The 19454-nt window shown below is 42.1% G+C and overlaps 2 protein-coding genes across 6 annotated transcripts in view; one reads left to right on the top strand and one right to left on the bottom strand.

The window, feature by feature from the left end:
- Nucleotides 1-5492, top strand: part of LOC129853004 (serine/threonine-protein kinase 32C-like) — a 98712-nt gene extending 93220 nt beyond the window's left edge. For all 5 annotated transcript variants that reach the window (XM_055918624.1, XM_055918643.1, XM_055918651.1 and 2 more), the window contains one exon: nt 2176-5492. In XM_055918624.1, the coding sequence (XP_055774599.1) occupies nt 2176-2365 (190 nt within the window). In that variant the 3' untranslated portion in view covers nt 2366-5492. The remainder of the gene's footprint in view (nt 1-2175) is intronic.
- Nucleotides 5493-5961: 469 nt separating this feature from the next.
- LOC129853030 (placenta-specific protein 9-like) lies at nt 5962-19363 on the bottom strand. The gene is made up of 3 exons (XM_055918671.1): nt 19043-19363; nt 9811-9902; nt 5962-6373 (listed from the first exon to the last, which is right to left on the bottom strand). Exons 1-3 carry the CDS (start codon nt 19104-19106, stop codon nt 6218-6220), a joined length of 312 nt encoding a protein of 103 aa, XP_055774646.1. The 5' UTR covers nt 19107-19363; the 3' UTR covers nt 5962-6217.
- Nucleotides 19364-19454: the final 91 nt, after the last annotated feature.

The raw sequence follows: 19454 nt of genomic DNA, 5'->3' as shown, positions 1-19454 counted from the left end.
CGGACCTGCCGGAGTCCCTCGGCCCGGACCTGCCGGAGTCCCTCGGCCCGGACCTGCCGGAGTCCCTCGGCCCGGACCTGCCGGAGTCCCTCGGCCCGGACCTGCCGGAGTCCCTCGGCCCGGACCTGCCGGAGTCCCTCGGCCCGGACCTGCCGGAGTCCCTCGGCCCGGACCTGCCGGAGTCCCTCGGCCCGGACCTGCCGGAGTCCCTCAGCCCGGACCTGCCGGAGTCCCTCAGCCCGGACCTGCCGGAGTCCCTCAGCCCGGACCTGCCGGAGTCCCTCAGCCCGGACCTGCCGGAGTCCCTCGTCCCGGTGCTGCCCCTTGTCCCGGTGCTGCCCCTTGTCCCGGTGCTGCCCCTTGTCCCGGTGCTGGTCTTTATCCCGGTGCTGCCCCTTGTCCCGGTGCTGCCCCTTGTCCCGGTGCTGCCCCTTGTCCCGGTGCTGCCCCTTGTCCCGGTGCTGCCCCTTGTCCCGGTGCTGCCCCTTGTCCTGGTGCTGGTCGTTTATTTAGGGGATGTTAGTTTTAGGGTGGTCATTGGGAGGGGAAGACAGAAACGGGGAGTGACTATGGTGGTGTGGGGGCAGCGTCCAGAGCCGGAGCCACCACCGTGGTCAACTGCCCACCCAGACCCTCCCCTGGACTTTGTGCTGGTGCGCCCGGCGTTCGCACCTTGAGGGGGGGGGTTCTGTAACGGTCCTGACCTGTTTTATGTTGTTTTTGTATGTGTTTAGGTCAGGGCATGTGTTTTGGGTGGGCAGTCTATGTTATCTGTTTCTATGTTGGTTTTGGTTGCCTGGTATGGCTCTTAATTAGAGGCAGGTGTTTTGCGTTCTCCTCTAATTAAGAGTCATATTTAGGTAGGGTGTTCTCACTGTTTGTTTGTGGGTGATTGTCTCCTGTGTCGTCTAATGTATGTACCATACGGGACTGTTTGGCTGTTCGTTTATTTTGATGTCGTCTGTTTCCTGTCCGTGAGTTTACGTTTAGTTATGTAAGTTTATGTTCAGGTTTCGTCAACGTCGTTTTCTTGTTTTGTATTTTTGAAAGTGTTTTGTTTTTTCGTGTTGCCATCATAGTTTTTTCCAAATAAAGAGATGGCCTATTTCCCTACTGCTGCATTTTGGTCTGATGATCCTTCTCTCCTCTCCTCGTCCGAGGATGAGGAGAGAGACAACCCTTACACTCAAAATATCCAGAAACAAAGAACTTTCTCCTGAAACTCGTCAGTCTATTCTTGTTCTGAGAAATGAAGGCTATTCCATGTGAGAAATTGCCAAGAAACTGAAGATCTCGTACAACACTGTGTTCACTGTTCTGTGAAGGGAGTAGTAAACTGTCCCTAACCAGAATAGAAAGAGGTGTGGGAGGCCCCGGTGCATAACTGAGCAAGAGGACAAGTACATTAGAGTGTCTAGTTGGAGAAACAGACGCCTCACAAGTCCTCAACTGGCAGCTTCATTAAATAGTACCCCCAAAACACCAGTCTCAACGTCAACAGTGAAGAGGCGACTCCGGGATGCTGGCTTTTTAGGCAGAGCTGCAAAGAAAAAGCCATTTCTCAGACTGGCCAATAAAAAGAAAAGATTAAGATGGGCAAAAGAACACAGACACTGGACAGGGGAGCTCTGCCTAAAAGGCCAGCATCCCGGAGTCGCCTCTTCACTGTTGACGTTGAGACTAGTGGTTTGCTGTGCTAACATAATTGCAAAAGGGTTTTCTAATGATCAATTAGCCTTTTAAAATGATAAACTTGGATTAGTGAACACAACGTGCCATTGGAACACAGGAATGTGATGGTTGCTGATAATGGGCCTCTGTACGCCTATGTAGATATTTCTTAAAACGTGCCTTTTCCAGCTACAATAGTCATTTACGACATTAACAATGTCTGCACTGTATTTCTGATCAATTTGATGTTATTTTAATGGACAACAAATGTGCTTTTCTTTAAAAAACAAGGACATTTCTAAGTGACCCCAGACTTTTGAACGGTAGTGTATGTATGTATGATCCCAACACTTTTTTTGGTTACTACATGATTCCAAGTGTGTTCTTTCATAGTTGTGTTGTCGTCACTATTATTCTACAATGTAGAAAATAGTAAGAATAAAGAAAAAACCCTTGAATGAGTAGGTGTGCCCAAACTTTTGACTGTTTCTGTGTGTCTCTCAGGTTGAAAAAGAGGCAGGAGGAGGGTGCAGAGGGAGGGGAGTCTGAAGGAGCTGCCGAGGGCGGTGATGATGGCGATGGAGACGGATCCGGGGAGGCTGAGGGAGGCACAGAGGATGAGGACCCTGAACCCGAGTCCTCCTCCAAACGAAGCATGTGCGGCTCGGTCTGCTCCTCTCCTGGCAGCTGCTAGCACCACACCACCACCTGGTGGTCTCTCAGGCTGCTGTGTTTGTGTGTGTGAGGAATCATGCCTATAGATACTCTAACCTCTCCTATGTAGCCATGATGACTGGAGGAACTGGAACGCACAGCAGGACAACAACGCACAAGCAGGACACAAAATGGCTCTCCTATTTCTTCTTCTGTAGCATCCACCGTTAAGGCATGAATGAAACTGCAGGATTACAGAGCGGTCCCGCCCTCCGCGCCCTAGAATAAGCTCTAACTAATTTCTATGCAACGTATAGCATGAAAGTAAGGTATCACTACGAGAGGGGATAAAAAGCAGTAGAAGCCACACGATATATGAGCATGACAACATACAGAGAAATAGGAACCAGGTTTTAAGAGTTTCAACAAAAAAATATATATATTTTTTTTTTTGCGTTCCCGCTCTTTTAGCCTCGAGTAAATGTAGCTACCTCTGCAAACTCACGTACTGAATTATTCAACTGAGTTAGACACTCTTAGTTTTCTTTCCCTGTGTAGCTCGTTCAATCCCTCTCCTACTCTCTGTGCAGTCCTCCTATTCTGAACGACTATTACTGTTGTCCGGTTACCTTCTCCAAATGCCTTTCATTTCAATTATAGTATATAATTGTTCAAGTATCACAATGCCAATATGCAGTGCACATAGACATAGAATAACTATTATATTACTATGTTCTATGTAATTCTATTCCTAAGGTAGTGCAGTGGAAAGAGACTTTTTGAGGAGGGTAAATGTTGTTTCCAGTCACAGTAAGTGAGTCTTATAATAGATACATACAATACAGTATGGGCCATTCGGAACAAGGAGGTTTTGCAATTTAAAATAAACCACTAGTTCAATCCGATAACGTAGAACCATTTTTAAGTTGGTGTTGATTGTTAATCAATAGCCATTCATTACACGTTAATTGTGACTATATTATGCATCAGCATGCTGGTTTGATTTTTACTACGGTGATTTTACGCTCCTCCAACGAAACCCTTTCTCCAGACATTGTTCGTTTTTTCAAACGCCCTGTCAGTTAGAGGGACTTAGCACGTCTGTGGTGTAAATGGACGTTTTCCCTCGCCCGTCGATGTTGCCAAGATGCTGTTTCTATTATCCCACTGCTCCACTGTGGGTTACATGCTCATACTGCTCGAGTTCTTATACGTTAAACATAAACATTGTCACTACCAGGGGATCAGACCATAGAAGAAGAATCATATTGAGTGTACCCCGTAAGGGTTCAGTTCAATTGACGTGGTCTGGGAGGCTTTGCCTGTTCCAGTCTTTCTTTTTCCATGGATCGGACATGATCTATCTATCGAATAGCTACAGAAGAATGTCGTAGTTGAACATAATCCCCTTATTAGATTTAAGATGACCGTGAGATTTGAACAATCGGCTCAACATATGATTGTCTCGATCACTCCCATATGAAAAATGATCGCGGGGCAGTATTATTAGTTGTGTGGTTGAAACGGTCACCTAGTGGGGGATAGTGGTACATTTAAGGTGGTGCCATTAGTCTCAGCCTGGACATCTGGGAACATGTAGCATTGTCCACCTTAAAACCCGAAGGCCTAACAAAGTAAGGTGTAAATAGCCTAACCTAACTCCCCACAGTTTTATGTGGGACTGCTTACTAAACGTACATGTTACTAAATTAAGAGTAGTGTGAAGCCAAACATTCATACACTGTTGTACTCATTTTATTTTCAAGTGTGCAGGCACGACTTGTAGGCAGATATGCCAAAGCTTTTCTACCATTTGCATAGCCATTTCTAAGAACTTTGTGTGTGAATGTATGTTTCCTCTCTGTAGCGCATAGAACCACTGTTCCTTCTGTGAAAATACTATCATTTGTATACAAACATTTATTGTGATTATATGTATATATAAAGGAATGTTTTTGGGGCGAAATCAAATATTAAATGATATGGGGGTAAATAAAAAAAATCTGATTTCCTGTGAAAAATAAGCGCGTTAGTTACGCCGATAGCGTCTCGAACCCTGCATTTTTGCATGCACCTCTATTTACAGTTTAAAGCAGATTTTGTAGGAGAGCCAAACGCTAGGGTTTGGGTGGCTTACAGTATGTGCACATGCAAGCTTCAGGCAGTAGAATACCTTGATGTTCACCTGTGTTCTGATGATTGACAGAGGAGAGGCCTCGTATAATCAGTGTAGCCCTGTCCTGCTTGCCTGTCTATGTGATGTCTAGGTTTGCTTTTAAAAAATACGGATTTCAAGACCTACGACTGTACAGATAATTTATTCCCAGTGTTATATGGATGCCATGATATTTTAGATTGTATGCAGTGACTTTTGGCATCCCGTAGATTGTCTTAAGAATATGTTCAAGTGCACAGGCTTTTCTTTAAGTGGATGATTTAATAAGTCAGTATCTATGCCCTCCTATGCTCCAATGTGGGTAAGTTTAGGTTTTCTGTGCTGTGTTATGTATATGGGAAAGGGATAAGGCCAAGGGGTTGGGGCATTGTGTGAGTCTGCCCTTAGCTATGTGAAAAGTCTTCAAATACTGCTCTTTGACATGTCTTTACATTGTCCTCACTACTGACGACTAGATGAAAAAGCTTGACTGGATGTTCAGTCTCCAGTGCTAGAAATGGCCATGTGATTGTGTTGATTGTTTGTAATGAATAGTCACTGATTTTAATGGAAACCCTGCTCAGTAGTTTATTTCTAAGTTCAACAATATTGTAGCCTAAATGTCATTCCCTTGATATAATTAAAAATGCATCTCCATTCCTGGTCGGGTGTTGCTTGCCTAACCCCCCAAAAATCTTTAATATGTTTGTACCATTGTGTTTACATGCTAGTTTATTGGATAACATTGTATGTAAGTATATTTACCTGTGTGTTTCAAACAGCATTGTGATAGAACGAGTGACCAATTACCACCAAGTACTTTTCCCATCAACTGGATAAGGATTAAAGCTCTCACAGATAATATTACTGTCTTATCTTTGTAGCAACATTTAGTATTGTAGTGTCCATTTTTGAGAAAACAAAATCTATGACCACTCTCCTCTTTGTGTTTCGATTTTGAACATGCTCTGTAAGATTTGTATGGGGACTAAATAAATACACTTGCAACTAGCCTGGGTCTCAGTGGAAGCCTTGTACTGTACCTATTCAAACTGCTCTGTGTATTGAAACATGTTGCTTTAACTGCTTTGATAAATAAATTCCTTCCAGTACTCTCTAGTGGGTTTCATCCTTCATCCACATTGAGATTATTAGTTGCCCTTAACCACTGATGCAAGGTATTATTTCAAGCCTCCCTAATGGTTTAGGATAGGGGTTGTGTAACCTGATTCTTGATCTGTGGTAAAGGGCACGGCCTACCTTGTGGCTCTGTGCTGCATGTGTAGCTCTCAACTGGCACCAGGGGGTGGAACAGAGGCACGGGATGAGAAAGGGACACAATCCCACACGGAACAGAATGCATTACTAGATAAAAACCAAAGTATATTGTTTAGAACTGTAACCATCCCGAGAGGCTAAGACAGTTACCCTTGTGTGTAGGGATTCCGGTTTAGTATAAGAAGGGAGAAAGGATGAGAGTGTGAGGATTAGAGGAGTGTATTATGCAGACAAGTAAGCATTAGTGTCGTGATCTATCAACTGTTGCACAGAATACATACTAAGCCTGTGTTTACTCATTAAAGGGCTTGTTTTATACAGTTTGTGTACACTTCCAACTCCAGAAAAACAAAGGTTGTACATTAAAGTGTCTTTCATTGTCTGTCCTTGCCAGGTGCACTCTCATCAGGGCAGAGTGAAGTAACATAGCCCCTCAACAGAGATCTCTGCTCTCCTCTCTCAGGAGTCCCCACCTTCTCCCAGTCCCTGGCCATCCAGGATGTCCACCACAGGTTTTCCAGCAGTTTCCAGCAGGGGGCTCCACTCAGGGGCCTCTATGGCTTCTAGTATCCCAGCCAGCTCAGCCTCCAGCTTCTGGACTGTGTCCTCTACATGCTGCAGGGGACAGACAGGGTCATTATCAGCTCAACTCACATTGATTCCTAGGTCCTACTCCTAGAACCTAGACCCATCTGAGTGCAGATCTGAAAGAATTGGATAGTAAGCGATATGGCATAAATGTAATGTAGCCTATCAAGGTGATGCTATTACATAAGGGATAAACACTGACGTTCTGTACATTGCCTTGGAAATAATGGACGACGCAGAGTTCTTTGCAGAGTTAATTTTTCTAAGGTAATGTACAGAATGGAGGCGTTTATCCCGCTTATACCACCGTTTCCAAAGAAAACAATATGAAAGCGCACATTTACCAGCAGAAAATATAATTGTTCACCTTTTATTTTTGTTTTTATAAGCAAGTTCCTACTTTCTCATCTTCTGGTTGCTAGAGATGCGACACAGTCGTTTGTTCCATATTAGTTCGATATTTACAGACCAAAAGAGTGTGCAAAGCTCTCATCAAGGCAAAGGGTGGCTACTTTGAAGAATTCGGATTTGGTTACTACATGATTCCATATGTAATATTTCATCGTTTTGATGTCTTCACTATTATTCTACAATGTAGATAATAGTAAAAATAAAGAAAACCCCTGGAAGGAGTAGGTGTGTCTAAACTTTTGACTGGTACTGTAGATTCTCAGATGCACTCAATACTCATTCAACAGCAATACTCCCTGGGTGGTGTGAACCAATACTTTTTTGTAACTGAGTGATTTCCACTGCTGAGTGGTTTGGATGGGCATTGTTAGTACAAAAAACGTTTCCTTTAAAGGAAATAGTGCAGATTATTTTAGTGTCACCATAAAAAAAATGTTTTATACAAGGTAGTAATGTAACAAACCACTGGGAAATCTCCCAAATTCCTTGGATGATTGAATGTCTGCCCTGGAAATTGGGAAATGTGAAACTATTTCTAAATAAGGCTAGATTTATTTGTGTGTGAGATACAAAGAAAGATAGGTCACATTTGAAGCAAAGTATATATGTTATGGTTTATTGAAGCCTGCATAAATGCTTAAATCAAATAATTTATAAGAATTAGAATATCATTATAAAGTGTAGCCACAAAAGGCTACATTTTTGGAAAAGCACCATGTTATATCCCCCTCATATAGTATGACATTTGGTTCTGATTTAAATTTGACAGTGGATTTAGAAGTGGATATAAAAAATAATCTTCACTTGAACTTGATTGGTCAACTCCCTCAGCCCACCTGCAGCAATTTACATACTTTGTATCCTTTTGGGTCACTGAAGGTCAGTATTGTGGCACTAACTTGGCCCACTCAGAGGACTGTAAGGAAAGTCAAAATCAGTCACCAAAGATATGGGATAAAAGGCAGGAATTCAGTTGGTGAGGGATGAATATTGCACCATTCCTGTTAGTAGAGACCTTGAAGAGTAGGAATATGTAAATAAATTGTTCTACCTGGCAGTTGATATGTCATTAAAAAGTACGCTGGACTAAGAATAGGGTACAAACATTTTTTTATAACAAATACTTATTTTGGTGAAAAATATGATTGGATTGTTGACAACAAATGGGTTAAACCACATTTCATGCCCGTGGGATCAATTAATCAATATTCAGATGAAAGGTCACCTATAAAATAAGGCCTATAATAGTAATTAAAAACTGCTCTTTGTCATTCATTATCTCAAAATGTAGTCTGAACATGTGGAAACATGATGGAAGAACCTGGATCAGGGTTGACTTTGATGGGGGTGGGGGCACAGTGGCTAGCGAGTCTGCGTACCCACATCTATGCCATTGGGAAAAGAGAAAATGTTGCAGTTATGAAGCGTGTTTGATGCAATTCTTTTGCCACGGGGCAGAGTGAAGATTTTGCAATTTTGTAACTAATTTCATGCAATTCTACTCATTTAAAATGTGCCGTTTTAGAGCTAATTTCCATTCATTCTAAACATTTTGCCATAAAGTGGAGAGAAATGTTTGCAGTTAAGCAAATTTCCTGCAATTCTACACATTATGCCATTGGGCATAGAAAACATTTTGCCATTTTAAAGCAAGTTTGATGCAGTTCTACACATGTTGCCATGTGGCAGAGGGAAGATTTTGCAATTTTTTAACTCATTTCATGCAATTCTACTCATTTAAAATGAGCCGTTTTAGAGATATTTTCCATTCATTCTAAACATTTTGCCATAAAGTGGAGAGAAATGTTTGCAGTTAAGTAAATTTCCTGCAATTCTACACATTTGCCCTGACTAATATGATATCTGAGTGAGAGTGACTTACAAAATCAATGGTCCCCGGGTCCATAATTCGACCATGATTACCACATGTTTTTACCACACGTTTGGATAGCTGGCTAGACGAATTTACCAATCTAAAAATGTTTAGCTGGCATGGACTCATTCAGTGACTGTCAGTGACTTACAAAACACGAGAGAAACTGCTGATGCACAACCAAATGTCAAAATGCATTGTCTATTCTAACTCGCAACATTAAGTTGAGACCCTGACTGAGTTCCTTTTTTTATTGAATTTTGGGGGGAAATTTATCTGTGTGCCTACAAACGGGGGCTTTGGGCCGCTAGTTGGCCATCCCTGACCTAGATAATTTCAAATTCAAGAAAACCATATTATGTAATTGAATATTCATATTTGGACACACAACATTACCATAATATTTTCAAATTTGAAATCAGTCTGTAACGACTCTCGTCGTTGGTTGAAGGAGAGGACCAAAACGCAGCGTGGTATCTATCCATATTTATTAGGATACTTTTTTAACACGAACAAGAACAAAAACAATAAACAAAACGAAACCAACGACGCTACAGACCTGAACATGTGAACAAAGAAAAAACAATGAACACAACGAACAGGAACAATCACCCACAAACAAACAGTGAGAACAGCCTACCTTAATATGGTTCCCAATCAGAGACAACGTAAAACACCTGCCTCTAATTGAGAACCATATCAGGCTTGTTAGACACCCCTAAAACAAACATAGAAACACATAACGTAGAATGCCCACCCAGCTCACGTCCTGAACAACTAAACAAAGACTAAACAAAGGAAATAAGGTCAGGAACGTGACACAGTCCTTGTTTACCAATTCTTACCTAGGAAAGCCATTGAAGCAGACCTAAAGTAATTCATGTTCTTTTTTTGAGATGAGTAAAAATCCCATGCAAATTGCCATTCTCATGTGACTTCTCAACCACCTGGTAGAGCTCTGTAATTTACTAATTAAACATAAACTTGAAAAAATTATATTTCTTGTTCTTATTTGAGTTTTTAGAAGTGGGAATGTAAGGTCAAATCATTTTTTCAACATGTTTTTCAAGAAGAGACAGTTAAAGGGATTATGGGTTTATGAAGGCTTTACAACTCCATCATACTATTTTGTTATAGTGTGACAGAAAGAGACCGCGAAGAGCATTGCGTCTTACTCTACCTTCTCCACTACATCCAGTCTGTCATGAAGAGTACTGTGGCCCTGACAGGCACTCGACCGGACAGCTCTGGGTTGGAGCTCAGACTCAGGTCCTGATGGAAAACATAGAGAAAACATTATTTCTAACAGTATTTCTGATATTATCTTTACATTACAATACCTTAGTATCCTACATAGAGCCTAGATTATAGGATACATTGTATGGACCCCAATACCCAGCACAGCAAACTTCTCAAATACTCCCTCGGCCTGAGAATACACAGTGTATTTTTGTCTACTATCTCTATCCACAGCTTGAGTTCCATTATAAATCTTCATCCAGCTAATCTCTAAAGGTCACCAAAACAAGTATTTCTTGTCTCCTCTCGTGCTCCTTCCTCTCTCTCTCTCTCCCTCTGACTGGTTCACAGCCCGTTCCAAGTGTTTTCTATTACCTCTACATCTCTGCTCTGCAGGCAGCCTGCAGCCCAGCCTTCCAGTTCACCACAACCTCTGACCACATGCCATTCTGTTGACATCACACTGCCACAAACTGAGTTGGGATCAGTTCACCCTCACTCTCACCAGTACGTGACCCAGTTTGTTTAGAAGAGATGCCGCTGATCCAGGGTTAGCATTAAGGGAGCAGCATCACTGCCTGTGTTTTACCTTGCTGCCTTTAGGCTTGGTAGTCTACTACTAGAAATGGCATAGCTTTGATGCAACCCTTTGTCTGGAAGGGAAGGCGGTCTCACTTTGAATCAACCTTGAACCTTTATGGGTTGGTTGTGGTGAAGAAACCTCCATATACATTGTTCCACCAGGTTTTTTCTCTTTGTCATCCAGGTTTCATGGTTCCAATTAACCACCCAGACCCTTTTGAAGAGCCCCCTATTTTCTCTGTGAGCTGAAGCTCTGGTCTATGCCGATGAATGTGGCTGGGATGTGCGGCCCGTATGTCTGTGAAGACAAGTTTCTTCTTAATAATTAGTGGAGCATAGACCATGCATAATCTATTGCATGGTGTCCTTTCTATTCTCTTCAGCCACACTTCCTGTTGCATCTGGTTTCCATCACATCACAGAACTGTTTAACATAGGTCTTTAAGCTAGACATTTCTTACTTACTATATATTGTCCCAAGCCCTTGTGCACGCTGAAGGGTATTACAAACACAAGACAAAGACATTTACATACAACATACTGTATACTGCATACAGAGATACTGGATATAATGACGAGATGTCTATGTCTCCGCTCTAACAATGGGATTCGTAGTTCACTTAGCGGAACGGCAAGCTCTCAAGCGCTCGCCTTTTACTCTCTTTGGATAGGTGGATACATCTTGTTATTTGAATACTATTTTGAACATTCGATGATGGGTGTTGACGTCAACCGCGTGTATTCAATGGAACGTGAGATGCTATGCTAGTCTCATGAATATGCATAGACCGTCTCCGATATAAAGTGTGTTTTCTCTAAGTTGCCGTGATGTCACGTGCATCACACGTTTATCAGTACACTCTTAACAGCCTAAGCAGTACGAAACTTCTATTCGATAAAATAAGCCTCGTATCAAAATAGCAATACATTCTCTTTGCCCCCCATACAAACACTGCTCACTTGCTTAATAACTAATGATCTTCTGAACGTGGAGAGATTTTAGGCGGAGTAAACCCTCTCGCTTCGCCTCTTCTTCTCTGATATATAGCAGTCTATTAGGTGTTGAATTTGGCCCCATTGTTCTAGTTGTCTATTCCCTGCCTGTCAGAAAATTAACACAAGATAAGGACCATTTATTTTCCCGGCATCATGACTGAATTTAGCCTCCAGTGTCCTGTGAATAGCAGCCATTGATTACCGGTTGTGCTGTTTTTATGGAGCTATCCCGCGGTACAATTTTATAAGCTCCATTACAATACCACAGATCATATCTAGGACACAAGCCAAGGAAACCCAAGGGATGATTGTGAGATAGAGCCCCTCTTTAGATTTCTCTCAATAAACATGCCAGGTGTCTCTGCATCAGTACTACAGCATGTACACAGACATAAGCACCCATCATTTTCAGTCAATTCAATTCATCTGAGTGTATGAGCCAGTTGGCAAACTACAATAGCAAAGGACTTTTTTTGTTTTTTTTTTCCTTAGGAAGACGTGTCACGCGTGAGCATCGATTGATCACATTCTGTGAAAGATGCGTGTTTAGCACGTGACACAGTGTGTGCACGCACGCACATTCGGTGCACAAACAAACAAACACCCGCACACAAACAGCGAACGCACGCACACACACACACACGCAGTGGATGCTGTCTCAGTTCGATAGTTATGTGGCGTATGTAACCTGAACATGGTGGTTTGCTGTTGAACGCCAGAATTCCATGCTCTGCCAGTTTAAACAGCCTGTGCTGCTCCTAGTTTGGTTATCAACATGGAGGGGAACCAAAAGACCCTAAGACTGCAGCTGAAGATTGTCAGGGAAGTGTGTGGGTTACTGGTGTAACCCTGTTTCGAGCCAATTGTAATTTTCCAAGGTCCCTCTTTGTGGCACCTGATCACACGACTGAACCAGTGGAGGCTCCTCGGAGGAGGAAGGGGAGTACTATCTATGTGTTGAGAAGCTTGGTGAGTTGGTGACACGATTAGATAGAGATTGAAAAGTGATAGTTGAAAAAAAATAGGATATTATTCAATTCAAATTAGTTTCTTCAAATTACAGGAGACGGAGGAGGTATATTAAACATTGTTTTCTTGGTTTTAGAACTTTATTTTTGTGTCCAGCTATTAGCAATTTATTTTAACTTGCCTTGCTAACTTCAGGAGCAAGTAGCAGTAGCTAGCTACTTGCAACTGAAGAAGCGAATTAAAAGCGAGGGTTAACCTCTGCCTGAAATCAGTTTCATGAAGAAGGATGAAAAGGTGAGGGCGTTCAACACCACCTGGTATCAAATGTATAACAGTAGCTGGTTAACAGGGAGCCTCTCATCAAGCCGCCTGTATTTCTGGCCTTGCCTGCTTTTTGGAAAGTCATCCTTGGGCAAAAGAGGGGTACAGTGACCTGAAGAACATCGATCGTTCAGCTACACGCCAAAACTAAATCAGGGAGCATATAAACGCCCACATCAGATTCAAGCTTCTGGGAAAAAGACAAGACGAGAGGGATAGTTCCGCTAACAAGTGCAACTCCAAGGTAATTTTACATTACGAGGAACTTGAACCTTTCCACCTTCTCCACTTTGACGGAACCGCAGTGGTGAAGGTGGAAAGCTTAAGATTCCTCGGCGTACACATCACAACAACCGTGCCTCTTCAACCTCAGGAGACTGAAGAAATTTGTCTTGGCCCCTAAAACCCTCACAAACTTTTACAGATGCACAATTGAGAGCATCCTGTCGGGTTGTATCACCGCCTGGTACGGCAACTGCACCGCCTGCAACCACAGGGCTCTCCAGAGGGTGGTGCGGTCTGCTCAATGCATCACCGGGGCAAACTACCTGGCCTCCAGGACACCTACAGCACCCGAAGTCACAGGAAGGCCAAAAAGGTCATCAAGGACATCAACCACCCGATCCACGGCCTGTTCACCCCACTATTATCCAGAAGGCGATGTCAGTACAGGTGCATCAAAGCTGGGACCGAGAGACTGAAAAACAGCTTCTACCTCAAGGCCATCAGACTGTTAAATAGCCATCACTAGACGGGTTCCACCCGGTTACACAACCCTGCACCTTAGAGGCTGCTGCCCTATATACATAGACTTGGAATCACTGGCCACTTTAATAATGGAACACTAATCACTTTAATAATGTTTACATAATGTTTACAGAGTGCTTTATTCTTCTCATATGTATATACTGTATTCTATTCTACTGTATTTTTGTCAATGCCACTCCGACATTGCTCAATCTAATATTTATATATTTCTTAATTCCATTTTTTTACTTTTAGATGTGTCTATTCCTGTGAATTGTTTTTAGATATTTAGATACTACTGTACTGTTAGATACTAGTGCACTGTTGGAGCTAGGAACACAAGAATTTCGCTACACCCGCGATAACATCTGCTAAATATGTTTATGTGACCAATGAAATTTGATTTGATTTACTTGCTGAACGTATGGAACTTTCTACTGTCTACTGGCTTTTTCTGGGATGTCGAGATCAATTCAATAGCTTCCATCGCATCATCCATTAAAAGTTAGAATAAAGAGGCGGCACATTTTATTGCGCGCGCTCAAGTAGGTTTTCCACTTTCCTCAGGTATTTATGTAGCGAAGATGATAACACATGACCACTCCGGACAGACACAAGCAAAAACTCATTACATAGATGTTGTAGCAGCCTAGGCTTCACCTTAACATTAGAGATCTGACATGCTGTATGGGATGAAAACGAGACTATTTTTCGGTCTGATCAACTGTAGGCTACTAATAAGAGCAGCTGCATACAGCCTATGTGCGCTGTCCATTTGGTCAGTGTAACTAATTGGTAACTTTATGTCTTTATAATCCATTTGTGTGTCGGGAGCAAATGTGAATGTGATCAAATTTGCTCAGCCCTGTGAGTTCTATTGTCTATCAGTTGTTGTCTATGTGTCTGGGTAGAGGAAATCCCCCTCCTAATCTAGTCTAAATATAATTCATATGAACAAGTATAAGGTTGCTGCAGATTGACAGGATTTGTATTTACAGCTAAGTCCCCTCCTGTTCCCTGATTAAGAGGTGATGACCACTCCACTACCATTGTCAACTCTCTCCTGACATGAACTGTAGCCACGTCTCATGTGCCTGCTCATCCACTGGCACATTGAATGTTTCCTCTCCAAGCACGGTTACCTATCAATTTTCTCTCATTACTGTATGTAGAGTCAATCACGTACACAAACACAATCACATTATTACACATCAACGATTTGACTCCTTGCTTGGACTAACTCATTCTTAGCTCTTTTGTCTAACTGTTTAGTGTGTTTTGCTATTGTTTTTTGTCTTCCCAGTCAAATCCTGTCCTGCACTGAAGTCAAGCCTCTGAACACCTCAACTCATGCCTCATACCCTCATTCAATCACTGCTGTGATCCCTTCCAAACACCGTGTTTGGAAGGGCCCTCTCATTCCCATTCCCTATAATGTTGTACTTCAAATGTCTTTATTAAATGCTTTAGGTTAAAATAATTATTGTTTCCCGATTTTTGAAACACACTTTGACGTCTCTGTGCGTTACGCGCCTATACCGTGGGTCTCCCATCCTTCTCAATTTTTCAAGTCACCAGCCTGTTTCTGGCATGAACAGTAGTCCAGGTGCCACAAAACTAGGGCCTGTAGGAACTGCCTTGTTGATAGTGTTGTTAAGAAGGCAGAGCAGTCCTTCACTATGGACAGGCTTCTCCTCATCTTAGCTACTGTTGTACCAACATGTTCTGACCATGACAGTTTACAATCCAGTACAAAACCTTTCAGTAGAGAATCGATTCAAAACCTTTCAGTAGAGAATCGATTCAAAACCTTTCAGTAGAGAATCGATTCATCTGGTTTAGTTGTCTCTATGGGCCAAGCCTGTGGAAGGAAATTAAGCAGTTTGGTCACTTCAACTTGCTCAATTTCCAAGTACAAAGCTTTTAGTTTTTGAAGTATTTAGGACTCAGTTATTCCTTGGCACTCATTTTGAAACTAACTGCAGCACTTTGTTAAGTGTTGCAGGGATTTCACTCGCTGTAGCAGCTGACCCGTATAGTGTTGAGTCATCCGCATACATAGACACGCTGGCTTTACTCAAAGCCAGTGGCATAAGCCATGATTTACATTTTTTATTACAGGAAAATAGCTTCAAACTGGAAGATTTTATCTCAGCCTCATGGCAAAATGTATAAAATAGCATGAGATAAGCTATAAAACCATAGAATTCTGAATTAGAATACTAGTAATTTAATAGGATCTCTATGTATAAAACTGCACATTTTTCTCACTGCCCCACGGCAACAGTTTCGTGAGGGGCCACAGGAAACTGTGCTACGCCACTGGTGTGTGTGTGTGTGTGTGTGTGTGTGTGTGTGTGTGTGTGTGTGTGTGTGTGTGTGTGTGTGTGTGTGTGTGTGTGTGTGTGTGTGTGTGTGTGTGTGTGTGTGTGTGTGTGTGTGTGTGTGTGTGTGTGTGTGTGTGTGTGTGCGTGTGTGTGCGTACAGTATGTATTGGACAAAGGCAGATGATGACATGCCTGATGAAGTGCACACTCATATGTGTATTATGTCACAGCTGCACCAGGAGAAATACTGACCCACACACTCAGAGGCCATAGAAAAGGAAAACACAACAGCCCACAAGAGTCTGATCTAACACCCTCCGCCCTGGGAGACAGGTTTGGAAGATGGTGTGTGTGTGTGTTGGCCTGTCTCTGTGTCTCTGTGGGGTGTTCATATTCACATGTGTGTTTGCTCTGGCCACAGGAGACAGGGCAAGACGTGCAGTGGAGTGAATACTGACGAATACAGCCTGAGCCCGAGCATTAGGTCAGTTTGTACCACAACACCAGTGGTCCCACAAACCAGAGCTTGCCTAATACAGACCCGCCCATGGAAAAGAGACTAACAAGCTGTTAGTCAGATCTCCAGAGTATTTCCTGAATCAATATTGGGTTGGCAGAGAGAGCAAGAACTAGTGTGTGGTTCCATGTGTTGGCCATTCCTTGTGTATGAAGTCACACTCAAGCCCAATCATCTCTGGTTTCTCATAAGTCCTCAAAGAGTAGGATATGGAGGGTGGGGCTAAAATGTTTACGATTTTCGTTGAGCAGTAAACAAGATTGGAATGATAGATAAACATTAGACATATAAGGATAAAATAGAAGATTTTTGTAGAAAATGCAATACTGATGAGGACTACATGGAGAAAGGTCAATGCTGCATTAAAAATAAGAAACAGATGTTTTAACCTCATGAGTATAATCTCTCTCTCTCTCTATACAGTACCAGTCAGAAGTTTGGACACACCTACTTTTTCCAAATTTGTACTATTTTCTACATTGTAGAATAATAGTGAAGACATCACAACTATGAAATAGCACATATGGAATCTTGTAGTAACCAAAAAAAGTGTTAAACACCTCAACTACCTCGACTAAGGAAGACCTCAATTACCTCGACTAACCGATGCTCATGCGCACTCTGTACCGGTACCCCCCTGTGTATAGTCTCGCTATTGTTATTTTACTGCTGCTCTTTAATTACTTGTTACTTTTATTTCTTATTCATATTTTTTTAAACTGCATTGTTGGTTAGGGGCTCGTAAGTAAGCATTTCACTGTAAGGTCTACACTTGTTGTATTCGTCGCATGTGACTAATACAATTTGATCTAAATTTAAACTAATTAAAATATATTTTATAATTGAGATTCTTCAAAGTAGCCACTCTTTGCCTTGATGCCAGCTTTGCACACTCTTGGCATTCTCTCAACCAGCTTCATGAGGAAGTCACCTGGAATACATTTAAATTAATAACAGGTGTGTTAATTTGTGGAATATCTTTCCTTCTTAATGTGTTTGAGCCAATCAGTTGTGTTGTGACAAGGTAAGGGTGGTATACAGAAGATAGCCCTATTTGGTAAAAGACCAAGTCCATATTATGGCAGCTCAAATAAGCAAAGAGAAATGACTGTCCATCATTGCTTTAAGACCTTAAGGTCAGTCAATTCAGAAAATGTCAAGAGCTTTGAAAGTGTCTTCAAGTGCAGTCGCAAAAAAACATTAAGCGCTGTGATGAAACTGGCTCTCATGAGAACCGCCACAGGAAAGGAAGAACCAGAGTTACCTCTGCTGCAGAGGATAAATTCATTAGAGCTAATTGCACCTCAGATTGCAGCCCAAACAAATGCTTCACAGAGTTCAAGTAACAGACAAATCTCAACATCAACTATTCAGAGGAGACTGTGTGAATCAGGCCTTCATGGTCGAATTCCTGCAAATAAACCACTACTAAACGACACAAATAAGAAGAAGAGACTTGCTTGGGCCAAGAAACACGAGCAATGGACATTAGACTGTCCTTGTGTCTGATGAGTCCAAATTTGATATTTTTGGTTCCAACCTCCGTGTCTTTGTGAGATGCAGAGGAGGTGAACGGATGATCTCTGCATGTGTGATTCCCACAATGAATCATGGAGGAGGAGGTGTGATGGTGTGGGGGTGCTTTACTGGTGACACTGTGATTTATTTAGAATTCAAGGCACACTTAACCAGCATGGCTACCACAGCATTCTGCAGCAATACGCCATCCAATCTGGTTTGCGCTTAGTGAGACTATCATTTGTTTTTCAACAGGACAATGACACAACACACCTGCTGGCTGTGTAAGGGCTATTTGACCAATACGGATAGTAATGGAGTGCTGCATCAGATGACCTGGCCTCCACAATCAACCGACATCAACTCAATTGAGATGGTTTGGGATGAGTTGGACTGCAGAGTGAAGGAAAAGCAGCCAACTAGTGCTCAGCGCATGTGGGAACTCCTTCAAAACTGTTGGAAAAGCATTCCAGGTGAAGCTGGTTGAGAGAATGCCAAGAGTGTGCAAAGCTGTCATCAAGGCAAATGGTGGCTATTTGAAGAATCTCAAATATATTATGATTTTTTTTACACTTTTTTGGTTACTACATGATTCCATATGTTATTTCATAGTTGTGATTTCTTCACTATTATTCTACAATGTAGAAAATAGTAAAAATAAAGAAAAACCCTTGAATGAGTAGGTGTGTCCAAACCTTTGACTGTTTATATATATACTTTAAATATCTATCTATATCTATATATATATATATATATATATATATATATATATATATATATATATATATATATATCATGCACACACACACACACATGTTCATCCACACACACACACATGTTCATCCAACTGTCACCCGCGCACACACACATCCTGTAACCTATATGCTCATTGACAGATCCTGAATGACCAAGATGGATATTCCTTGAAGAATCAGCCCATTTTACCGTGGAAAGATCTCCAATTCATGTAAGGTTAGACATCACAAAGAACTATTCAACTCCACTGCATAGTGAGTACTGTTCATCGCTACACTGCTACAAAGTCACTTAGAAAATAGCACTTCTATCAAACAACTTAGAACAGAATCTAACAGAATGAACCACACATCTATTTATGGTTTGTTTACACATTTGCTGTGCCAACCTGCTCTTTCCCCTATGACCTCTAACCCCAGCCACACCGAATCACATCTTACCTGCTGCTGTGTAGCCAATGAGGAGGAGCAGAAGTCCAAGTGAGATGGTGGCGGGGCGGGTCATGGCGGAGGAGAGGAGCTGGAGGGTAAGAGTAGAGTCTGTAACTGGTGCTTGCAATGAGAGAAATATGGGGAAGAAAGAAAGAGAAAGAAAGAAATACTCCCAGTGTATTCAGTGCCCAAAAATCTCCTGAATGCTAACCTAGACTGTATGCAATTTTTTCCTTCCTTCCTTCCTTCTCTCTCTCTCTCTCTCTCTCCTCCCTCACTCTTTGCCCTGCACTCACTCTCGCTCCCTTGGTTGCGCCCAGTTTCCTAATGAAAACATTAGGTGCAGAACAAAAGGCCTCTATCTGGGAGGAGGCTGAGGCTGAGGGGTGAACGGAGGGGTGGGGTTATTTGTAGGGTGGGA

The sequence above is a fragment of the Salvelinus fontinalis genome, chromosome 1 (assembly GCF_029448725.1).
Source record: "Salvelinus fontinalis isolate EN_2023a chromosome 1, ASM2944872v1, whole genome shotgun sequence".
Taxonomy (NCBI): domain Eukaryota; kingdom Metazoa; phylum Chordata; class Actinopteri; order Salmoniformes; family Salmonidae; genus Salvelinus; species Salvelinus fontinalis.
The sequence above is the reverse complement of the archived record's forward strand: the minus strand, read 5'-3'. Positions and strand labels throughout refer to the sequence as shown.